The 24204-nt window shown below is 40.4% G+C and overlaps 1 protein-coding gene across 1 annotated transcript in view; it reads left to right on the top strand.

The window, feature by feature from the left end:
* PIK3C2G (phosphatidylinositol-4-phosphate 3-kinase catalytic subunit type 2 gamma) overlaps positions 1 to 23654 on the top strand; it is a gene marked incomplete at its 5' end in the record, with an annotated part of 290505 nt that extends 266851 nt beyond the window's left edge. Inside the window, 2 exons of the mRNA XM_084630371.1 lie at positions 5531 to 5656; positions 22678 to 23654. Coding sequence (XP_084486497.1) covers positions 5531 to 5656; positions 22678 to 22830 — 279 coding nt within the window. The 3' untranslated portion in view covers positions 22831 to 23654. The remainder of the gene's footprint in view (positions 1 to 5530; positions 5657 to 22677) is intronic.
* Between the last annotated feature and the right edge of the window lie 550 nt (positions 23655 to 24204).

Here is a 24204-nt window from a genome sequence, read left to right as displayed (position 1 = left end):
TTGCTACAGAGGGTATATTCTGTGAGCCACATTTTTAATACTAAATTAGGGATATGAAAAGAAGTGCGTCTTTCCATTGACTGGCACCCAGAGTTTACCAACTTTCTCTGCACAAAACTTGAATGTTCTTGCAATTCTGAATCTTAGATGGTTCATTACCTTGTATGGTAATGTTTCTTACACTGTTGCTCCATTATCATCTTCCCTATCAGCAACTTTGCACCAGTGCATGTCATTTTAGCAACTGCTATGAAGACACACAACATTAAAAATCAAACTGGAAGTGTTTGGTGCCTATGAAGGCTTCAGTGGATTAGGAGTAGTGGATCCAGAATGTTGTTTACTATCCCTTTATAACATTTCCATCATCCCCTTTGTGGTTTTAGGAAATACTGACATATCAAAATGGTGACTATTTTCAGGATTCTGCTTATTTTAGAGCTTCCTGTGATATATAAACTAGTTGGAATTTTTTCAGTGTATGCAGAACTTTTTGGTCAATTTCTTCAGTACATTGGCCATCTCAGGGTCAGTCAGGTCACTTTGTCACATAACTGAATAATAGTAGTTTATCTGTATGAAGAAGGAAGCACAAGAAGTCAGCTTTTAAATCCAGCACTAAACTTTGGCTATTAGCAGATCAAAATGCCTGGTTTCTGTTCATAGTCCAGGCTATGAAAATAGCAATAGCATATATGTTGGGAATTTAGTTCCATATATTAACCAGTCTTTGAGCTTTTGAATTTTTCTGTAAGCAAACACAACAGAAAACCCAAGGCTTTGGTCCACATTTTGATCTAATTTAAAACTGGAGTAACTTTTAGTTACTCCAGTGGAGTAACTGGAGTAACAGATAACATTTTCAAAAGTACCTAAGGCCCATTTTCAAAAGAGACCTGTGAACTATCATTGAAAGTTAGGCTCCTAAATGCCTAAGTCATGTCTGAAAATGGGTTAATGAAGTTACTCCAGATTTAAACTGGAGCCGAATTTGGCCCAAAGCCATGGTTTTTGTGTTGTGCTTTCTTGCAAAGTCAAGCTATGAAGACTGCACCAAACAGTTAATATGTGGAACCAAATATCCCGCAGGCATACTGTAGCTCTTTCCACAGCCTGGACTCTGGACAGAAACCAGGCATTTTGATCTGCTAATAGCAAAAGCTTTACAGCAGAATTTCCAAGCTGACGACTTGTGCTTCTTTCCTCAGACAGATAAGCTACTACTGCTCAGTTATTTGACACAGAGATCAGACTGTTTGACTGTGAGATGGGCAATGTGTTGAAGAAATTGACCCAAAATGTCTACATACATCAAAAAATTCCAGCTAGTTTATACATCACAGCAAGTTCCAAAATAAGCAGAATCCTGAAAATAGCCACCAACCTTCTTTTGATATGTCAGTTTCTCCTAAAACAACAAAAAGGATGATGGAAATGTTATAAAGGGTAAATGACATTCTGGATCCACTATTCCTAATCCAGGTTTCAGAGTAACAGATGAAGTGAGCTGTAACTCACGAAAGCTTATGCTCAGATAAATTTGTTACTCTCTAAGGTGCAACAAGTCCTCCTTTTCTTTATTCCTAATCCAGTGCGACCTCCATAAAACACATCCAATTGTATTCCTTGTGCTTTTGAAAATCTTATCCCATGTTTATACTAGATTTTCACAACAGATGTACATAGGAGTAACTGAGACCAGCAATGACATTCCTCTCATTTACTTGAACTTTATGTAACACCAGTGATGAAGTTACACTGCTGTATCCTGAATCAGGACAAAGTCAGAGGAGAATCAGACTGTTTGTCACTCGATGCAATGTCATGAAAGCTAGCAGTGGAGAGCATCATTCTTAGGAAAGTAATATTTCCTTGTGTGTTCTCCTTTTTTCCCTTATTCAGATAAGTGCTCAATTTAGCCAAGACAGTCACTTCACAAAGATTTCTTGATAGTTCTGCTGTGTTAATCCCACCCTTGGTTTCACACTGAGATTCCCAAATTGACAAAATTTCCCAGTTGTTCCTGGGATGGTGTGTCTGACAATAATGCTTTTGAATGAAGAAACTAAAGCCTCTTTTGTGGCCTCATCAGGTCTGATTGCATGCCTTGTCTCAGGAAATCCCCCAGTGAAACGGGTTCTTCACAAGGCAATGCTGAGCTTCTGTGCAAATTGAGAAAAGCCGTCCCAAATACCTCATGCAACAGAGATTTTATAAGGATTCACCAATTAGGTACAAAATGAATATTGAGATCTTGTCTCAAATGTGTTAGCATTAGTTTTGACCTGTTTGTCATTCAGGGTTGTCTGTTCTTCAGATTCATGCTTCTGTAGTAAGTTATGTGTTTCCTAAATAAACTCATGTCTGAATATCATATTTTTCAAAGGCAACTACAGTAAATTATGTGGACCAGTCACTCCTAAATATAGCTGTTTGGGGATGTTAAAGTTGCCTATCCTGATTACTGTTGTTCATTGCTCCATCAAAACTCCAACGCAGCTTACCCCTACCAACCCGCTCTTGTGTACGTGAGTCCCTTTCAAAGGCCCCGGCATAATCTGCGTCCAGATTGTACTGCTACATTGTGGGCCAGGTTGCCCCCACCAGCTGGAGATCTGCCTGGTGATTAAGGTGTTCACCTGGGAGGTGGCAGATGTGAATTCAAATCCCTCCTCTGAATCAGGCAGAGAGAAGAAATGAATTCACATCTCCTACCACACAGGTGACTTCCTTAATCAATAGACTATAGATCATTCTCTCTTTGGCCCAATGAATATTTAAGTACATTCAAGAGGAAAGATTTGAGAGCAGTATAACCTATACTTCGTGGAACTGTTTCAACAGTGAGATTAATAGCCTACAGCCTGGTGGTTAGGGCACTTATTTGGTACTGGGGAGGTTTCCATTCAAGTCTCTTCTCCTGAGTGGGGATTTGAATCTGGGTCTTGCATATTCCAGGCACATGCCCTAACCACTGGGCTAAGAGTTGTAAAAAGGGAATGCTTTCTCTTTCTCACACCAAGTATTTTCCCTGACTTTTCAGTTTGTAGGCTGAACCAAAAACTCAGTTATTCACCCAATTCTACTTATATCAACTCAGCAGCTGAAGCTACTGCAGAACATGATACCTCACTTACTGACTACGGAGTTTTTCTCCATGAACATGTGACACGTGCGCTCTATGAATGCTGACTCTGGGTGGGATAGAAGATGCTGCTTTTGACTTGAGCTGGACCCCCTCTTCCCAGTTGAAAAGAGAGGGAGCTGCGGTCAGAGCATTCTCCATGAGGGACCCTGAATTTTGGAATCCACTCTCCCTTTTGGTCTGAACTATGTTGACCCTTCAGGGCATGCTGAAAAGCTCATCTCTTTTTCCTAGCAGAGGAAAGGGGCTGGTGAAGGGGAGGATCTGTGCACCTTGGACTGATGTTTAAGGCTAGATTGGTTTATTCCTGTACAGTTTGGGGGAGACTGCTGAGTTTACTTTTGCAGGTGCTAGTATGATTGGACTTTTAATATATGATGACAGGTCCAAATAGGGTGACCAGACAGCAAATGTGAAAAATCAGGACGGGGTGGGGGATAATGGGAGCCTATATAAGAAAAAGACTGTCCCTATAAAATCAGGACATCTGGTCACTCTAGGTCCAAAAGCCTTGGAGAGGAGCTTTTCAATGGATTGTATGACTCCTAATACTATGTTAATTTAATAATGCAGTGCTGTGTCCTATAAAATTGTCTGTTTGCCTCAATGCCCTAGTAAAGTTCCTATTTGCATAATTTGCATCCGCCTATCTAAATTCCTTATGTATTTAAAATTGACTATAGTCTTTTTCACTTCTGCCCTAAACTCTTGGTGGGGAAAGAAGGAGAGGGGGAGGAGCTGTAGATGATTTGTATAATGCCATCAGTGTGCTATGTAAGCAGTAATAACATTAGTCATAGTCACATTAAGCTGTATGGTTGGACCAAATCGTATACTGTGAGAGATCACTTCAAGTAACAAAAAAAAGAAGTCTTTGTGCCATCCGCTAATTGTTATATCAACACACTCACACATGCATCTATGCATCTTCTCTTCCACACAGATGTTAGTTATTGCTGGGATGCCTGTAGCATCTCCAGTTCAAAGATATGTTGTTCCTGCAGGAAAAGCTAACATTTCTGGTCCCATACTGTGAATTATCCAAATCTGAGCAACTGCTTTGTCGTGGGTCAAGTGAGGCTGAAGTGAGGAATATAGATATGATTGTGCAGCCAAAATAACACGCGGAGCCCATCCACTCAGAAAATTCTTTTATTTGTTAGTTTACATGGAGTTTCACTTCACTTTCTGTCCATGAATGCCCACTTCCTTCTGGTGCTTGCAAACTGGCCAGTACGCTTTCTTTCTAAAAGCCTAAAAACACCTTCAAGATTGCTGACATTTTGTAAAACATCTATGATGGTATGTTACATGTTGTGCTGTCTAATTGCATGTTGTGTTGTCAGCATTTTGATGGCCCCTGGTTTGGGAGATCCTTAGTGAGGAATACAGGCACTGCTATGCACAAGCATAAGCCAACACTAACTGACTCAGAAGAAACTTCCTCCTATTCCACAATTGCTCACTTATGGATTGTTTCCATCTTCCTGTAAAACATCCAGTAGGGGCATCAGAGACAGAATACTGAGCTAGATGGATCACTGACCTGATTTGGTTCCTACATTCATAGGTCACTGAGAACAAGTATATTCATCTCTTCTCACAACTAATGATCCCTACACAGACCCTCTCCCAGATAACTAACCATAACTCTCTGCAATCTCCATCTCCTTTTCTAAGGGCCAAATTTCTGGCTGTCTCTATCCACATATCAAGAAGGAAACTACTGGTGGATCTCCACAGCCATTCCCTCTCATTTGGCCTTTTTTCTTCCTGTCCTTGCTGATTCCTGGCCCAATAGTCAATATGTGTAGTGTTAATGGGGGGAATAAAGAGAGTTCCCAGCTGTGTGGAGGTGGGGCATGGGACAGACTTTATATAAGTATCCCTTCCTGCCCGTATTGTAGCTGAAAATGCTCCTGGATCTTCTGTGCTAGCATCCTCTATGAAACACCCTTAAAAACAATCAATTGTCCCCATATCAACATTGGAACTGGCTCATTTTTTATGGGTTAAAGTCAATAGGAGATGTCTGGCTAAACTCCAGTTTCTGTGCACTGCTTTGAAGAATGTAAGGGCTCCATTGCATACCAGTTTCACACAAGTTAAAGTGGATTGATGCTTAAGGATTCTTCCACTAAAAGTATTAAATCTGGAAAAATTTATTTTGTTTTTATTTTTTCGTTTACTTTCCCCAACACAATATGTGGTTGAATTCTATGTATTTCTCTTTACAGTGGTTAGTACTCCATTTTATACCAATAAAACTTTGTCAGTGTAATAAGTCTCCTCATGTCTGCTTTAAGTCGAGATTTAATTTGGTCCCTCTCTGTTTTCCTTGCTAGAAACACAGACATTCATATTTATAACCCTTTTGTTCTACAGCATCTCCCAGATGGCTCTGTCCCAACTGCACATGCTGAATTTTATCTTTTACCAGATCCTGATGAAGTCAGCAGAAGGAAAACGAAAGCAGTTCCAAAAAGCGCTGACCCTACTTACAATGAAATTGTGAGTGTTACATTTTTCTTCCAGCATTTCTTGTCCAAATCCTTTCCTGAAATAGCAATAGAGCTCTGAGAGCTGCAATAACTGGTACAATCAAGAAATGGGGACATATCCAAAGGTGAAGTGTAAACACTGATGGTCTTCCATTTTGCTTCCAGTTCTCAGTGATACAACAGTTTCCTTATGTCTCTCTCATTAGGAAAATAGTTGGCTAACTAAAACTGTTCAATCTTCTACTTTAATTATAGTTCCATGTTAGACTACTAAAGCCCATTATCTATTGTTTAATGCTTTATTCACATTTGTACCTGACACTTTAAACAATACAATATTAATGAATTGAATAATTCTAACATACCTAAACAAAACAGACACTGAACTAGCTTTCACTATACTAAATAACAGGATGGATGGAGTCTTGCATTGGTATTGATCTACGAGGGTTCCGTGAACACAATAAATGAACACACACATGTGAGATCAGACTGATGCAAGAATGGCAAGCATGACTGCATGTGGGACAGACAAGATTGTGCAAGACCATTGCAGGCTGTTTTGTCCTTGCTTTTTGCTGTTTGTATTTTTCACGTAAGGTGTTGATGTGCCTTGTTTCAAAGCGGTTAACGGCAACATGGCAAATCTGCTGCCACCTTGCTCTGTCATGGACTGTTGCTTCCCAGTTACTGGGGTAGGCCTGACACGCTTTCAAGTGTGACTTTGGTTTATCTTTACACCATTTGGACTGGTCACCATGAGAGCAGGTGTCTTGCTTTAACTGACCCTAACGTATAGCCTTGGGTATTCTTGAGTCAGCAATACAATCAAGTTGCCTAGACCAATGCAGCTGAGTTATTATAAGCATTCTTTGAAAGCCAGATGTCCAACAACAAATAAGCATTTCAGTATTAGGAATCTTGTCCTAGCATTTGACTCTGCAAACAGATTAAAGACAGCACATATGATCATGTTTTCTGATATCGGGTGATATGTTGTCCATGTCTCTCAAACTCAGTTCTGGGTCACTTTCCCAGGGGCAGTATCATGGGCCGCCAAGGGCATCCACAGGTCGTAAGTAGTGGAATGCCCTCCAGATATAGATGGTAGCTGCAATATAAGCAGGGACAATAAGCACTCGTGGACAATCTAATGGCAGTACCAACAGGGCATGGTGGTACTGCTGCCCCTACAAAATGTCAAAAGATGCACAAAGATGGTACTGGACTAAATAATTACATAAATAATAAATGACTTAGCCTCTTTTTAAGCCAAATTATTGGCAATTTACAGACCTGTGTAATCACTTCATTCACCTTTGAAATACAGCCACCTCTGGGGTGAAAAGAAGCAACCATACAGCTGCCCAGAGCAGCACTACAGGACAGGAAGTGACATACACTAGACTCTGTTGAAACTGAAGGGGGAATTCAAACAGTTAACGTATTTAAGGAAGCAATGGGCTTTAGGGCCTTGGTAGTGATACTTAGCATGTTACACACACTACTTGATTAAGCTTCAAAACACCCTTGTTAGGCATGGTACCCTGCCCCTTTGTACAGATAAGGAAAATGAGGCATGACAAAGTTAAATTGATTTGCGCACAGACACAAGGCAAGTTAGGTAGCTGGGATTAGAACCCCTGCTTTCCGATTTCCCAATCCTGTGGTTTTTAATTTTAGACAATGCTACATAGTAATTGTCTATTAAGTATCTCCAATTGGTCTGTTCCTTAAGTTAGTTACACTGTACATTTTCAATTCATATTGTAAGCAGGCTTCAGCAAATGGTATTTATGCTCATGGCTGAAACAGCTAGAAGTTGGCGCCCTAGAGCACCAACAGCAGGAATTAAATGAAATTAGACTTTATGTATCTGTTGTGTTTATATCTATCCTTTTAGCAATTAAAGTTACAGTGGAATGGAGTTGCTTGGGGGGCAGGAAATGTCACACACACACACGCTCCCTTTCTGCCTGGACACTCACCAAGCTCTACCTCATTAGGCACATGTGCATTGAGCCTCCTGAGTCTGAACAGAATCCAGACACTGTGCCCGGGTGGGGTTTCTATACACACTCTTGTCGTACAGATCCTCTGTAGCAACCTCTCCAGACAGCTGGGACTCCTCAGTCCAACTGTCTCACCTCTGGGATTAGTGCTGACCCCTCAAAGTCTGTCTGTAGCCTAAACACACCATCTCCCAGAACTCAAGCCATGTGGCTGTTCTAGGTTTACAGTTTGACCCTTCAGGGACACATGACATTGAAAGGAAACAGATACGCAAGTTTTTCACAGGAATCTAAGCACGATTTACTCTTTACTTAGCAGCATGAGAAATATACATATCTAGACAAAATAATAAACACACCTATGTGCATTTCCATGATCAGTTTCCTCAACACTCTGGGGAATGCTTTGAGCTTTGGCAAAGTCCAGTGTTGTATCCAGGATCCTGCTCCTGAAGCCCACAGCTTCTCTTCAGAATCAGAGTCTCTCTCCCCTCTCTAGGCCAGTCAGCTTTCTCTGATCTTGTCTGCTCCTATAGTTAAACAGGACTCCCCTACTACAAAACATGCCCCGCTCTCCTGCCCAACGCTTCCTGTGTCTATCTGACTTACTTGAATTTATGTTTCTCTGCCAACACCTGGTTTATTTGTTCTGCTGATGATGATTTTCCACTCTCCAATTCACCAGCCCTCTGGGGAGCAACTTGGTCAAACTGTTTTCCCCATTCAGGCAATTATCTTTGCAAACCCATTGTTCAGTCACAGCACAGTTTATAACTCTCTGTTGTTTCTGGTCTGGCAGAGACGAGGGACAACAGAGCTACAGTCCCTGTCAGCAAATGGTGGACTCTACTACCACATAACAGGCATTCAATGATACAACAATTTCATAACTTCGTAACATCAGTTTATAAGGTGTACATAGACAAATTCCCCAAATCATCACACTGAGATTTTTTCTCTAAATTAAAACCGTCTTACATATATTTAACACCCATCATCATGAAAGATTTCCCAAATATTCTATACACCATATACCTCCAGTACCACTAAAATGCTGCCATATTTGTGAGAGAGAGCAGCAAGCCACCAGTACTCAGTGGGAGGAGTGTTAATTTTGGCCAAGGACACTGGAGAAAACTTCTGGTTTCAAGAAAAGTGTCATGGAAACTTTAACATCAACTGAGACAAGACCTCCAGATTTTAAGATCTCATCTGAAAGACCTATATGCTCAGTGAAGCACATGGTACTCAGTCTAGTTCACAAAGAAGAATTGAGTTGACCCCAATGGGAAGCTATGTAAGCTGAAGTTCCTTACACAGTTGAGCAATCCCTGTGATTATACCACCCCATGTGATGCCAGGCTGCATGCATTTTCCATGTCTGTAGGTAATGGACAGAGGCAAAAGCAGGGATTATAGTTTTGTGAGCCTCAGGGAACTGGAAAAAACAACTAAAAACACAAGTCAGCCTTCTATTAAGTTAGTTACTGTCCAGGAAGCTGAATAAAGTAATATAGTAGCTCTTTTTGTAAGAATTCACAAGCTTTTATTTAAGCCAAAGGGCTGGAAGGAAATTGTATTTTTGCTCTGTGTTGGAGGCGGAGAAAATTCTGAAATGTGGCTCTCCTGGGTATATTTGATTTTAGTTTTGCACTTTGTGTGACTGCCTGCAGAAAATTATAAGCCTTATTTTTGTTTTGTTTTTTATTCATGTATGAGACTGAAAATATGAAGGTCTGGAAGGTACGTGACACTAAGTAAAACAGACTGCCTGTTTTGGAGTCACTGTTAGCAGGCACAGGTTTTTTGCTGCTGCTTTTGCATTTTGTACTTTTTTGCATTAAAAACAACATAATCTTGGTTTAGAAAGGTGCTTTAAAGAGAGGATGAGGACAAAGAATATGGAGAAAACAGATGTACAGTAAGAAGAATAGGCTGATGAAACAGGGAAAGGAATAAAGAGGTATCATTCAAAAAAGTCCCAGTCTCCTCGTCTATGTAAAGAGCTGCAAGAGGTAGCTAAGGGGTCAAAAGGGATTAAGCCTGAAGAACTTAGATTTCCCAGTAGGGATGGCTCAACGCTCTCACATCCAAAAAGTGAAAAGGAGCAGGACCTGCTGCATTAGTTCCCCTTCAAGGTCCTAAGACTATATTGAAACATTTGCAGTATCAGCTATGTAACATGTTATGGGCTCATGTTTCCCTCAATTTATCTTTTTTCTTCCAAAAACAGGTGAAAATGCAGTTTGGCCAGTTGACAGAAAATCTAGAAACTGTGCCATTGCTAAGGAAAGAGAAACAACTGTCCCTTCTTGGAGATTAAAATTTCATTAGACACCTCATATGTCAGCCACACTTAAGTCTTTGGAGTCAGGACTACCTGAATTTTCGAACAGCTCTCCCACTGATTTGCTGTGTTGCCTTGAGCACTTCACTTCTGTTTAATTTGAATGTATAAGTGGCAAGAACTATTATGAAACAGTGATTTGAGAATTGGCCTGGATTACATGTGAGATATTGGCAGTTGATAGCTTTAGCCCCATACTGTGTATCCACCCCAAATCTTTCAAACTTTTCTTCCGCCCATACACCCTAATTACATATTCCTGGTTTCGTCTGAATTTGCAATGCCTTCTTAGAGCCAGCTCATAGGGAGTGATTGAAAGCCCTGTAGACTTTGCTCTGTCCCTGTAAATTGTCATTCCTCAATGCCTACAGCTTCTCGTGGCCCAAGGAATGAGAGTTCTCGCCCTCCCAACACTTTCATGTACAGATCCTCAGTAATGAAAAGATTCCTTAGCTAGGCAGCTTGCAAATTAAAATTCTTCAGTGATTTTAAATGAAAAATAAGATGGTAATTTTTATATTTTGGCCAAGAACATGATACATTAGTACTGTCACATTAATACGGCATCATTAATCAAATCATATTTGTATTAAATTACATGACCTCTTACTGTTTCTGTCCTTGCGTTTATTCTGTCTAAAAAATGTTTCTTCATTTTTTAAAAATTCATCTACAACTCAGTGAAAGGGACACGGTAAAAATTATGGATTACATGGCAACTGGCATCTGCTTAGCTATGCATGTAAAAGGAACAGGTGCAAGAAGCTCTCTCTCCTTGGGGCCCTTCCTCACTCCCATGCAGGAGCTGGTCAAAACAGCAGCCTCTGAAGTCTGCTGAACAAAAGAACTGCTCCCTGTTAAAGCCACCTCAAGGGGGGCAAGGAGGGCCCATCCTTCCCTCCCATGCCAGTGAGCAGAGCTGGTTAACCACTTGAAAGTCTATCGTACTGAGTGACCTTGTCCTTAGTACTTGGGAGCTTAAGGAGGCATTAATGACGCATATGTAGAAGTTAGTAAGCAACTGTAATGCTTTTGGTCCAAGGTGTTTGAGGAATTCCAGCAAGATATTATCATAGCCCACCGCTGTGTCTGGCTTGATGAAGTTAAGGGCCTTATCTAGCTCATTGACCATGAATGTCTCTGGTTACTCCACATTCTGATGTCGAAGTTGGCACCATTCGTCGTGTACTTTTCATTTGAATGGCTTCTCCAATGGGACCTTTGCTACCCACATTAGATAGCTTGGAACCTCACTGGGCTTAACCAGTGCATGATTTTGACATGAAGGTTGTTGAGTAGCACCCAGCCGGCAGATCAAGTTCCAGCACTTCCGCTGCAATAAGTTAAGTCAAAGCTTCTCTGTGGATTCCTTCCACTGAGTGAGCATGGCAGCATTCAGAGACTCAGTCAAGTGGTCAGCGATGTCCAGGTCACTAGATAATTGGAATTTCCTGAGCAAGGAATAGCTGAGTTGGTATAACTGAGCATGTGGCTTTGTAAATAGCTCCTTGGAACTGGTGGTAGTCGTCTTTGACTGGGTTGGGATACAATGCAATGGAATGGTAACCACACTGCGTTCCTGTATGGCACAGAACTTTTCCCAGTCTGTATTCTGGAAATTCCACCAACACTTGATTGAGCTTCAAATGATGTGTGCTGGAGCCCGATGTGAATGAGTGATGGTCTATGTTGGCTATGGGGGAAGTTACCAGGTACTACACGGCTCAGGGCTTGTGAACAGCCATCTAGTGAACTGACCCAGCAAAGTTTGGGAGAGTGGTCTTTCAACCATCTGGCTGAAAGAAATGTGCCATGTCGTTTTGCATTGTGAATCAACACAAAGTCATCGTTAGTTGCCCAATCCATCAATCGTTCAACAGCGTCATCCGAATCAGTGAACCCCCACTCAGAGTGGTGGCTGTTAAAATCATCAACAAAGATTGGTAGATGATCAAGTATTGGAAGGACCTGCTGGTTCCAGTGCACACTCAGCGGCTTATATACATTGGCAATCCTGGATCGCATTGTAAAACCTGGAGGAGGAAAGTGGAACAACATCAAATATGTCAGAGCACATGTATATTGCACGGCCATATTTGACATTTGGGGTGAGTGAAATGAGGCCAAAGCCATTGATACCATAACATCTTGCTACACTAATTGCAACACGAGTTTCTTGCAAACAGATCACGTCAATGCTGCGACAAGTAGCTAAGGTACTAATGATGCTGCGTTTGGCTGCTGACAGGTCCTCAATGTTTAGCTGAAGAATTCAAAGGGCTGGTCCAATGGCTTGAAAGTCGAAGGATGGTGATACATTGGGCTCACAGTCAGATAGCACGTGACCAAGATTCATTGCTGAATTTGGTCCATTGGTTGAATCATTAGCTTCCCTGGCCTGGGCCAGGCAGTGATGGGTAGCACGATGTGAATGCTGATCCATTACCCCCCAGTTTTCTCAGAAAAGTTGCCAGTTCAAGCTGGGGTATGAGCACCCGAACCCTTAGAACATCAGCCCCTGCCCTCTGCTATTCAACAGCAGAGTACTGCGCTTCGGTCTGGTGTCGCTTGTCTCACACTAGGCTAGTCAATGCAGAGCTTAACAAAGCCATGCGTATTGCTACCAGGTCTTTACGTGCAACTCCATTGCCATGGTTGCCAATACTTAGTAACATAGCACCGCCCCATATTTGCTATGAGAAGGCCTCTATGTTGCTGGCCAAGATCCACGAGAACAGCGACCTGCCTTTGTATGCAGACCTCTTCCACCACCCACCAGCTCACCTGTCTTCTAGACACCCTTTATGGTCATTTATGCTACCACAGAGCATGACTGTGGAATCTGCTTGGTACAACGAGTGGTCAGTGACAACAGTTGCTAATTACATTCTTATCACTGACCCAACCATCTGTCCACCAGGTTTTGTTCTGTGAAGACACTTGTGATCATCTCTGAACCAGTTTCAAACAGGACAAGGCAACTGTGCAGCTGATCTCTTCAAATGGCGTTTTTCTAATGACCCACGATGCAGCTGCGGTCAACTTCAGACTATGCCACAAATCCATGACAAGTGCCGACTGCCTTATTTTGACGGTGGGCTCCGGCTCTCCACCTGGTTGATGATGACACCATCCAATGGCTGGACACATTGCGCATATGCTGAGAGAAGGAGGCATTGTGCCTCACAGAGGCACCATGTTGCCCAGTGTTCTGCAACAGAAAGGAGGGGTTGCTGTGAGCCAGTGCAGCTCCCTGATCAACACAAGGAGCTGTAATAACTTGTGTCACTGGTGTAACGTCCCACAGGGACCCTTCTCTAGATTATGCCATCCATGTCCTGCCCCAGAACACTCTCTTTCTCCCTTATGCTGGGAGTTATGAATGCAGCTGGTGCTTTCCAGTAGCAGAGTACAGTGCAGGCAAATGCTCTATTGGCCACATGGCCATTTTAAGGTCACTAGTTGCCTTAGCAAAGTGGAGAATCTTACCAATGATGATGAGAGCTGGACGAATTTTGAAAGTCTGATTGTCTTTTCATTATTCACTTTATTGCACTTCATTCAGCGTGCACAGTCAAACTGGAGAGGTGGTTTCACTTTTGCTGAGCCAGGTTCGCTCTCTAATTCTCATGCACTGGCACAATGCTGTTGTGTTTGTGTTTTACAAACTGTGCAGAAGAAGGTATACATTTAAAATGATTTTCACTTGAGACAAAACATAAAAACCCATGGAAACATGTATACACAGATATTGATTGTATACTAATATACAGTCTTTTAAACAAACCCTAGATTTAAAGCCCAAACCTACATGACAGTGTCCTTTTAAATATTACAAACCAATTTACTATTCCTGAAGCATTTTCTTATTAATGAGAGACAGAGAGACTGGAACATAGGAATTGATTACGAATGCAGCTCGTTTCTTGTTAGGCTGTCGCTCTCCAGATTTTTTAATTCAAGAATACAATGTTCACATTTCATAATTAACCCCAGTGTGTTCTCACAGTATCAAGGTAACTTCAAGGGTAAGTGTAAAACTGGAAGCCCTTGTATTTTTCTAAAGGGATGTAAGGCAAGCTTTCTCACTTATTTTGAAGAGCTACAACAGCATCCTAACAGTGGTGATACCAACTAATTTATAAATTCCACTACCTCAATTTGGGCCCAATCCCACACTTATTCTACATTTGCAACTTGTACTGGGTTGCCTTTGTATTGTGTTTATTACATGAGGATCCTATTAAAATATCTCAGTTACTGTACCGAATGCACATTTCAACACTGCTAACAAGAACTTTCCAGGCTCTCACTGTAGGGCCTTGTCTACACAAACATTTAGCTTGTGGCAAGGTGGGGTGTGAATCTGCCGTGCAGTAGCCTGTGGCAGACTAACTGTCCTTGGGGATGCTGCTGACACGTACTAACAGTTTGTTAGTGAACTTTGATCTAGTCCTCTTTGAGACAGGCCTAGATCAAAGGTCACTAACTAACTGTCAGTCAGCAGGGTCTATGGCAGGCTAGTTTGGGGGATATGCACACCCCAGTTTGCTGCAAACTACATGGTCATGTAGAGAACTCCTAAGGATTTGTGTATCCCAAGAGCAGAATTTATACAGGCAGTTTTCAAAGGAAAGTTACCATCTCTCTATTGTGTGGGTTTTTTAGATGGTTGGGTTTGGTTTGGTTGGTTGATTAGTTTTGGGGGGTTTTTTATTTGGTGGTTTTTTGTCTTGAACTGTTATGAAATCTTTTGGAAGTACCACTGAGAAGAAGATTAGACAGTTTTAAATAAATCCTTATATAATATCTGTCTATCTTAGGGGTTTATACGGCTGCCAATTACCATATTATCGGAGTGCCTTCCAAAGAAAATCAATAGCAAAGTGCCTGGTAGACTTCATGGAGTTTCTGGCATTTCTCCTTGTTTGGGATCAAAACTCTGCTTGGGGTAGGGTTTGGGGGAGGGATTATTTTTTGGTTGGTTTAGGGGTAGAAGTGGGTTTCAGTGTTGACACTGTCATTCTGATGGGAAAGCTTTTATGAACAGGAAGGTTTTTCTAAAGAACGGTCAAATGTTGGATTCCTCTCATTTCATCTAGACGTTTGTTCCATAGGCAGATCCCTCCACAGAGAATACTTTGTCCCCAGCTCTCACGTGCTTTCTCATGGTCTTTGGGATCTGTATTGTCCGAGAGGAATGCAACTGTCCCAGTGGATCATATATAAAGATTTGGTCTTTTCATGTAGCGCGGGCTTGCCCCATTAATAGCTTTGAAATTTAGGACTCAGGCCTTAAACTGGTATCAGAAACTGACTGGGTTTAAGTGAAGGGATTTGAGTTTGGGCTTGATGTACTCATGGCAGCCTAAGCTAGGGAGAGCACAGGCAACTGCCTTCTTTGCCAGCTGGAGTCTGTGTATCTTCTTGTCGTAGCCCTGGTCAAGCTCCCTCTCGTGGACGCTCTCTAGGCTGCTGTGTTTGGATTCCACATGGTGGATCTGTGTGCTTTTAAGCTTCCTTTTGTCTGGGTAGGCTCTGGCCTCTCTGGCATACTTCCTGGGCACAGACTCTGTTACCCTTTCATGGAAGTGGGACCTTATGTTCTAGTTGGCCCAGGCCCCAGCACCACCGCTGATCCCCCAAGATACCACAGTTGTTTAAGCACCTCCTTTCTCTGAGCTCCAACCATGTGGCCATTCTGGATTACCATTTATCTCTCCATGGAAACAGAGACACAGGCTTTGCAAAAGGTTTTGTACACAGTTACTCTTTACTATTGATAGCCCAAGAAATGTACAACTCTGGGAAAAAAAACAATAGAACATCTGTATGCATTCCCTACTTCAGTTTCCTCATTACTCTTCATTATTCTCTGTATTTAGCTCAGAGTCATTTATGGAGTCTAGGATCCTTCCCCCCTGCTTTAGGCTTCTACTCTGGAACATGGAGTCTCCTCTCCCTGCTCCAGCCAGCTTTCTGCTTCAGCCTCTGGTCTCATCTTCCTTTCTCTCTCATTCTCAGATGACCAGGGAAAGACCATTGTTCTTATAACCCTGAGTCTCCTTTGTCAGGTGACCCCCCTGAACAGCCTCATCAGGTGAATAAAGTCCCTCACCAGGTGATTCATTGTTTAGTTACCTCCCCCGTGAAGATAAGCCTTGAAAAACTTGTTTACCTTCATGTTAGCCATCTCTTTGTCCAAGAGTTTTCCATTTGAATGGGTGATCACCAAAATTCAATACACCTCCATTGTTAGCCCAGAGTCTCCACCATTTGGACTTTGAGTCCAACATGGAGGTAAAAAGGCAACAGAGAAGACCAACAAGTCCCACATTCAAAATGGAGTTTGCAGTCTGACATAGATATGCATAGCGAGTCCCCAATATTAGTCAAAAAGCATAAGCTATAAATAGCCAGATTCCCCAAATCATCACAGGAAGAGCCTCTCCTCTATGTGAAAGGGATGCAGTTTCCTAGCAAGCTGGAGATGAAAAAAAGGCATTTTTAGATACTGATGCATTCAGACTTAGTGAGAAGTTAAACAGGCCCCTGAGGCTTCATACCATTTTGATAAATGGGGTCTGTATGCCTTCAGTAGAAGGTAGAGATAAATGTCTGAGACAGTTCTTCAAAGCATTTCTCCCTTCCAGTCAGCATTACTTTAATCTAGCCTAGGTTTGTCTTGAGCCAGTTTACTTTCCTTCTAGAGCTAATTTCATGTTGGCATTTTGACATGTTAGTAGTGTTGGTTGTTGCATCAATTGAGAAAGAGATACATACTTGAGTATCATCAGCATACTGTTGGCATCTAAACCTATGGCATCTCACTGTCTCTCCCAGTGGTCTCATGTAGATCTTTGTAGAGAAGAGAGGATGCTATGAATCCCTGCAGGTCTTTGCAGGTGAGGATCTTTGGAGAGGAGGAACAGAGTTACTCATTACAACCCTGTAACTTCTGCTGGAGATGAACTAGAGCTAGGCTGTCTATTCCTGCTATGTCATGTCGGCATGTTAGTAGTATCACTGTGTCAAAGGCTACAGAAGGTCCAGCAATATAAGCATGGAGATCTTTCCTGTGTCTAGGGCCATAAGAAGGCCATCCTTTAATACCACTAGAGCATTCTTTGTTTTGTGTCATGGTCTGAACACTGATTTTGTGGCATCCAGGATAGGGGATGGTACATATGTTGCCAGAGCTTGCTGATAATTATGTTTTCAGTTATTTTGCCCAGGATTGGGAGGTTGGGGATAAGACAGCACTTGGAGGGATCTTCAAGGCCAAGTACTGGCTTTTGGGGTATTGGGTGAAAACGTATTTTTCAAGGAGTTTGATAAGTGTGTTCTACTGAAGAAGGCATTGACTATTTCCAGTATAGGAAGTATAACCATTCTTCACTGGCTTTTACCAGCTATGAAGAGCATGGATCAATTTCACAAGTTGGCTGTAATATTTTTGAGAAACTCTTTATTGCACAGTATGCAAACAGAGTATACTTTCTAACAATGCTCGTGTTTTCACCAGTGATAGCTGTTTATTATGTATGATGTGCAACAATTACATGTTCTGGAAACTTCATTTTATTTTTAGTGAAAAGGGCTTCTTGAACAAGTGAACTCAAAAAATGAGAACTATAAAAGAGAGTATAGTGCTTTCTGGAAATAATCAGCACTCTAATTTTATTTTAAACGAAAGCAATTAATTTCTAACATACTTGCTTGTTTCCTTGATGGTGGCTGGCATGTTATTTCTGTTGTTTTTTCCTGTTCCATGTTTTTAAGCAAAGGTTCTCTTTAGAGTTGCTTCAGAATATGTCATCAGCATAGTGTTAAGTTATTTTGGCTCATCATCAATACCATTTTAAAATATTAAAATAATCCTAGTAATTTTAGTGTCTGTGCTCTTATATGTACTCTTATATTATGATGAACAAAATAATTATTAATCGGGAACCAACCATGTTTTACAGGTAATGATTACCAGTCCGTCGAATTCCATATAGTTATTACTATAATTAATTAATTAATTAGGTGCCACCTCTGTCTGAGAGGCAAGTAAAAACACAAAGTCAGCTTAGGGCAAGAGGTCCCAATTTTTACTAACATAATAAACAGGTGTCTTGGACTGACAGCATACAGTATCTAAAGTTCCAGCAGTTTCCCCCTAATTACTATGCTAACAGGCCCAACACATTGTGATGAGGAGGACACTAATGTGTGACAATTAAAATTGGGCAAAGAACTGATTTTTCCATCAGTTGGCAGTTCTGTAAAAATAAAATTAATTTCAGGACAAACCAAAAACGGAATTTTTTTCAGAATTTTCAGCTAATCAAAAAAATCAGAAACATTTCAATTTTATTTTGGGTATTTTTTAATGAAGGCAAAGGAAATGAAGGGCTAGATTCACAAAAACAGAGGAAGGGTGGTGCTTTCCTCTTTATACCCAATGTCCTCGTGGTTTGGGCACTCATTTGTCATGTGAAATATACCCAGTTTAAATCCCTACTCTGGAGCAGGAACTTGAAGCCAGCAATTCTCCTCGTCCCATGTAAGTGCTCTAACCCCAAAACTATAGCCTAATTTTGGAGGGAGGTGGGTTTCAATCTCTCCCATTGAACTGCTTTACATAAAATACTCCTAGTTATGAGCCAGTATAAAACAGTGAGAATGACTCGTAGCCAAGTAGCCAGGCCATTCACTTTCAAGGAGGGAGACCTAGGTTCAAGTCCCTGTTCCAGAGTCTGGATTTAAACCAGGTATCCCATATGCCAAGTGAGTGCCCAAACCACTGAGATATGCGGTATAAGGGGGATATCACCACCCTACCTTTATTTTTGTGACTCTTGTCCTTCATTTCCAGCTGTGGGTTCTAACCACTTGGGAAGGGGGGTCCTCCTTGTAAGATTTTGTGAGTGGTGCTTAACTCCCCCTCTAGCTCAAAAAAACAAAAGATTTCAATCTGATTATTTGAAAGTTGTTTAACATTTGTGAGATTTTTTCTTTTGTTTTTTTAATTCAACCAAAACAGTTATTTAAAATCTACATGAATTTGCTCAATGTTTTGGTAAATCCAAATCTGAAATAAATTTTCAGAAAAAAAAAAGTTTCAGTCAAAAAATTTTGCCCAGTTCTAGTTCCAGTTCATTGTGGTTTGAAAATTTGGTCCTGACTTGACTAAAACTACATAGCAAGTCACCAAGTCAGGAATAGACCCCCCAGAATAAGGAATTCTGTTTCTCACTGCCGTGATCTAACCCTGAGACAAACAAACTGCTTTATAAATATTTACCTTAAACTTTCTTTGCCACAACTTAACTCCATTCCTACTAGTCCATTCCTCTCTCAGTGGTAATTATAACTAATTCTTGTTGTCTTTATATAATCCTTTCACATGTATGTTACCCCTAAGGGATTTTTGTATATGGAATAAGCCTTCTCTTAATCACTCCACAATGGACCTCACCTGTATTTCCTAAACTTGTTAAAATATTTTTTGTTGCAGTCTTCTGAATTCTCTCATTTCTTTTTCAGAATATGGTGTCAAAAACTGAATGTAGTATTCCAAGTGAAACCTATCCCTGAACTGAGTAGGTCTAGCCTTGTGTCCATGTGATACTTCTGTTGTTAATAATAATTTATAAAATGCATCCAGTTCTTTGATGATCATGAAATGATAAATTTCATGACTCTAAGGAAAGGGAAGACTGAGGATGTATTTTAAAAAAAACAGACATTAACAAATTCAGAGAACTGAAAGGTAAGATGCCATGGGAAGAAAATCTAATGGAAAAAGGCGGTCAGGAGAGCTGGCAGTTTTTCAAGTAGAGAATATTAAAGTCACGACTGAAAAATATCCCCACTCAAAAGAAAGACAGAAAGTATAGCAAGAGACCAATATGCTCCATCAGGCACCCTTTAATTACCTGAAATTCTAAAAGGAATCCTACAAAAAGTAGAAACATGGACGAGTTGCTAAGGAGGAGTACACATTAAGAGAAAGTCCCAAGCATGTATAGATAAAATCAGAAAGGCTAAGGCACAAAATGAGTTACACCTACCCAGGGACATAACCGGCAATATGCAGATGTTCTTTAAATACCTTAGGATCAAGAGAAAGACGAAGGAAAGTGTAGGTCCTCTAACTTAGTGGGGAAGGAGACCTAATAACTGTTAACATCAAGAAGGCTATGGTGCCCACTTTGCTTCTGTCTTTATTAATGGTGATCAGGTACTCAAGGAGGAAGGAACACAAGCCAAAATAGGGAAAGAACAGGTTAAAGAATATTTAGATAAATTAAATGTATTCAAGGTGGCAGGACCTGATGAATTTCATTCCAGGATATATAAGGAACAAGCTGGATCAATCATGGAACCACTAGCAATTATCTTAAGAGAATTCAAAGAGAACAATTGAGGTCCCAGAGGACTGGAGAAGGGCAAACATAGTACCCATCTTAAAAAAGAGAACAAAAAGGAACTGGGAAATTAATTATAGACCAGTCAGCCTAACTTTGATATCTGGAAAGATACTGGAACAAATTATTAAGCACTCAGTTCATAAGTACCTAGAAGATAATAGGGTTATAAGTAGTAGCCAACATGGTTTGTCATGAACAAATCATGACAAACCAACTTAATTTCCTCCTGTGATGAGGTAACCAGTCTAGTGGAGAGGGACAAAGCAGCACACATGATGATAAGGCTTTTTTTTTATAGTCCCACATTACAGTCTCATAAGCAAACTAGAGAAATGTAGCCTACATGAAATTACTATAAAGTGGTTGTATAACTGATTGCAAGACCATACGCAGGAGTAGTAATCAATGGTTCACTGACAAACTGGGAAGGTGTCTGTATTGGGGTTCCGCAGGCGTTAGTCCTGGGGCCAGTACGATTCAGTATTTCCATTAATGACTTGGATAATGAGGTGAAGAGTACGCTTATACAATTTACAGATGACACCAAGACAGGAAGGCACTTTGGAGGAAAGGATTAGAATTCAAAACAACCTTGACAAATTGGAGATTTGATCTGAAATCAACAAGAGGACATTCAATAAAGACAAATGCAAAGTACTACTCTTAGGAAGGAAGTATCAAATGCAAAATTACAATATGGATAGGTGCTGGTACTGCTGAAAAAGATTTGGGGTTTATAGTGGATCACAATTTGAATATGAGTCAACAATGTGAAGCAATTGTGAAAAAAGCTTTCATTCTGAGGTGTATTAACAGGAGGGTCATATGTAAGACATGGATGGTAATTCTCCTGCCCTACTCAGCACTGGTGAGGCCTCATCTGGAGTACTGTGTCCATTTGCGGTGTGGTGTTTGCGGGCACCACTCTTTAGAAACTATATGAATAAACTGGAGAGATTTCAGTGGAAAGCAACAAAAATGACCACTGAAGGTAGGACAAGAAGTGATGGTCTTAATCAGCAGCAAGTGAGATTTAGGTTAGATATTAGGAAAACTTTCTAACTATAAGTGCAGTGAAGCACTGGAACAAGTTACCGAGGGAGGCTGTGGAATCCCTGTCACTGGAGGTTTTTAAGAACAAGTTGGACAAGCTTCTGTAAGGGAAGGTCAAGGTTTATTGGGTCCTGTCTCAGCGCAGGAGGCTGGACTTGATGACCTCTCAAAGTCCCTTCTGGCCCCTATATTTCTGTGATGGTACAGAAAAAAGGTGCTATATAAGTGCATACATAACAGAAGACTTGCAACACCCCAGTGCTATAAATTAGCCTTTTGAGAGTGCAGGATGTATTATAGTCTGCACCAGGACTGCCAGGATCATCTTTTTTAAAATGAGATGATATAGGTAAAAAGCATCACACAGATACACATAGCCTTACTGAACCTAAATTTTCAAAATGGATGGTGTTTTAGCCATGTCATCCCCACTCATTTTTATCACTCTGAGAACTAATACATTCATCTTGAGCTCTTAATCCCACCTCACCTTCCCTGCTCAAAATAGAAAGAACTCCTTCCTACTTTCCTAACTCTCCTGTTTTATCTCCCTCCACCTTACAATGGAGTTTTCTCTCCAGTCACCTCCCAAACAATCCTTTCTTCACTGGTCTCCTATTCAGAACTGCTGGATATTTTGCTATGTGGTGTGAAAGAACGGTGACACTGGAGGTAGTGGAATGGTAAACTGTATATATGGTAAGATAAAATATTTCAACGGTGAACAGAGATAGGAGATTAATGAACCAGCTATTAAATAGGGGAACCCCGTGTTCTGATGTCAAACTGAGCAACACATGAAGAACAAACCTTTTAAAAGCTAGAGGGCATTCTAAATGTACCTAATACTTAGTAATTTGCATAGTTATTAATTTTACTAGTTGAATTCATGGTGGAGTTAAAACTCTGGTTTTAAACTTCCTTGCAAATGCTCAGTCTTTAAACTTTACTAGCCTAAGCCAGCAGAAGCTTTTTTTTATTTTGAATACATAAGGCTAAATTTGTTCTTGGTGTAATTCCATTGATTTGAGCATGGGTCATGTCTTGGAACTTGAGACTCTTGCTGGCAGTTTGTCAGTTACTTTAAGCATTAGTAGTAATCTTTAGGTATAAGTGACACAAAAAAAAATAAGTGCTTTTGGTATCAAAAATATTCAGTTTTCTTATACTTTATCTGCTTTCCCATATATGATTGCAGGTAGTATATGACGCAGTCACCGAGCTCCAAGGACGTGTGTTACAGCTTATTGTGAAAAGCAAAGGAACATTTGTGGGAGCTATCAACATTCAACTGAACAGTGTCCCATTAAATGAAGAAAAGTGGTACCCATTGGGGAACAGTATAATTTGAACATTGCCTTAGATAACTGAAATATTCATTCATTATTTCTCTTTCCTTTTTCTCATGGGCCATTTTGGCACATTAGCCGAAATATTTGCCTTTGAGAATATAACATGCAGTAAACCGCTAACCATATATACATTGAACTACTAATCACACAGAAATTCTCTCTTTTTCATGATCCATTGCCATTTAGCTATCTTCACAGAATTACTACCTTTACCTGCAACAAGTTCCCATTAGCCTGGGTGTAAAAAGGCTTGCAGCATGCAATTTCAATTATCTTGGATAACATTTCTTATGGCAACAAGCAAGATATTTGTTCCTGCTGATCACTGTTATTTGTATACAGCTAGATGTGTTTTATGTATCCCTAAACCTGTGATGCTGGAGCCTTAGCCAAAGCCCATTTAAGTCAATGGTAATCTCCCACTGACTTTAGTGGGCTTTGGATCAGACCAATAATGAGCTTATTGGGCTGAATTCACTCTACTTGATGTCTGTGTAGTTATATCAGTTTTAAATATGGCCCAGTTAGTATGATAGCACGTTCACCTGAGAGATCATAGTAGAATGACAGCCAGTTTGTATTTAAAACTTCTTGCTCATTTCACATTTAAAGTGTAACTATATGTGCAGAATTTAAAATCTGAACATTTAAAAGAATTTAAAACTATACTGTCCTTTAGTTTTAGTGTATACCTTATATTTTTAAGTTTTAACTTGCTGATGTAACATGTGACTTTGTAACTTTCAGACCTGGGGAAAGATGTTTCATCTCACTGGGTTTATTCTGGGAAAATATTTGGAAATAAATAAATTCTGGCAAAATATCTGATAATAGATAAATGTTATAAATTAGAGTTTGAAAAATATTTATATCCAACGATCCCCATAGACTTTTAAACATTTCCGAAAATCCCATGTAAATGACCAATGTATTAGAACCATCACACAGTAAGTAAAGGGGACATACAATAAATAGTTACTCTGCTGAAAGGTTAAATTAAGTAAAATCATATTATAAGAAATCTTTGTTCATTAGTAAAAAAGAAAAGGAGTACTTGTGGCACCTTAGAGACTAACCAATTTATTTGAGCATAAGCTTTTGTGAGCTACAGCTCACTTCATCAGATACAAAAGCTTATGCTCAAATAAATTGGTTAGTCTCTAAGGTGCCACAAGTACTCCTTTTCTTTTTGCGAATACAGACTAATACGGCTGTTACTCTGAAACCTTGTTCATTAGTGTTACCCCATTGCATGTTCATGCTGCATTTGGGAACTAGACAATACATACACAGGCTCCAGTCCTGTAAAGCCTTATACATATGCTTAACTTCCTGCCCGTGAGTATCCCATTGAGTTCAGTGGGACTGGTTCA

This window comes from Lepidochelys olivacea (assembly GCF_965140295.1).
Source record: "Lepidochelys olivacea isolate rLepOli2 genome assembly, chromosome: 1".
Classification (NCBI taxonomy): Eukaryota; Metazoa; Chordata; order Testudines; family Cheloniidae; genus Lepidochelys; species Lepidochelys olivacea.
The sequence above is the reverse complement of the archived record's forward strand: the minus strand, read 5'-3'. Positions and strand labels throughout refer to the sequence as shown.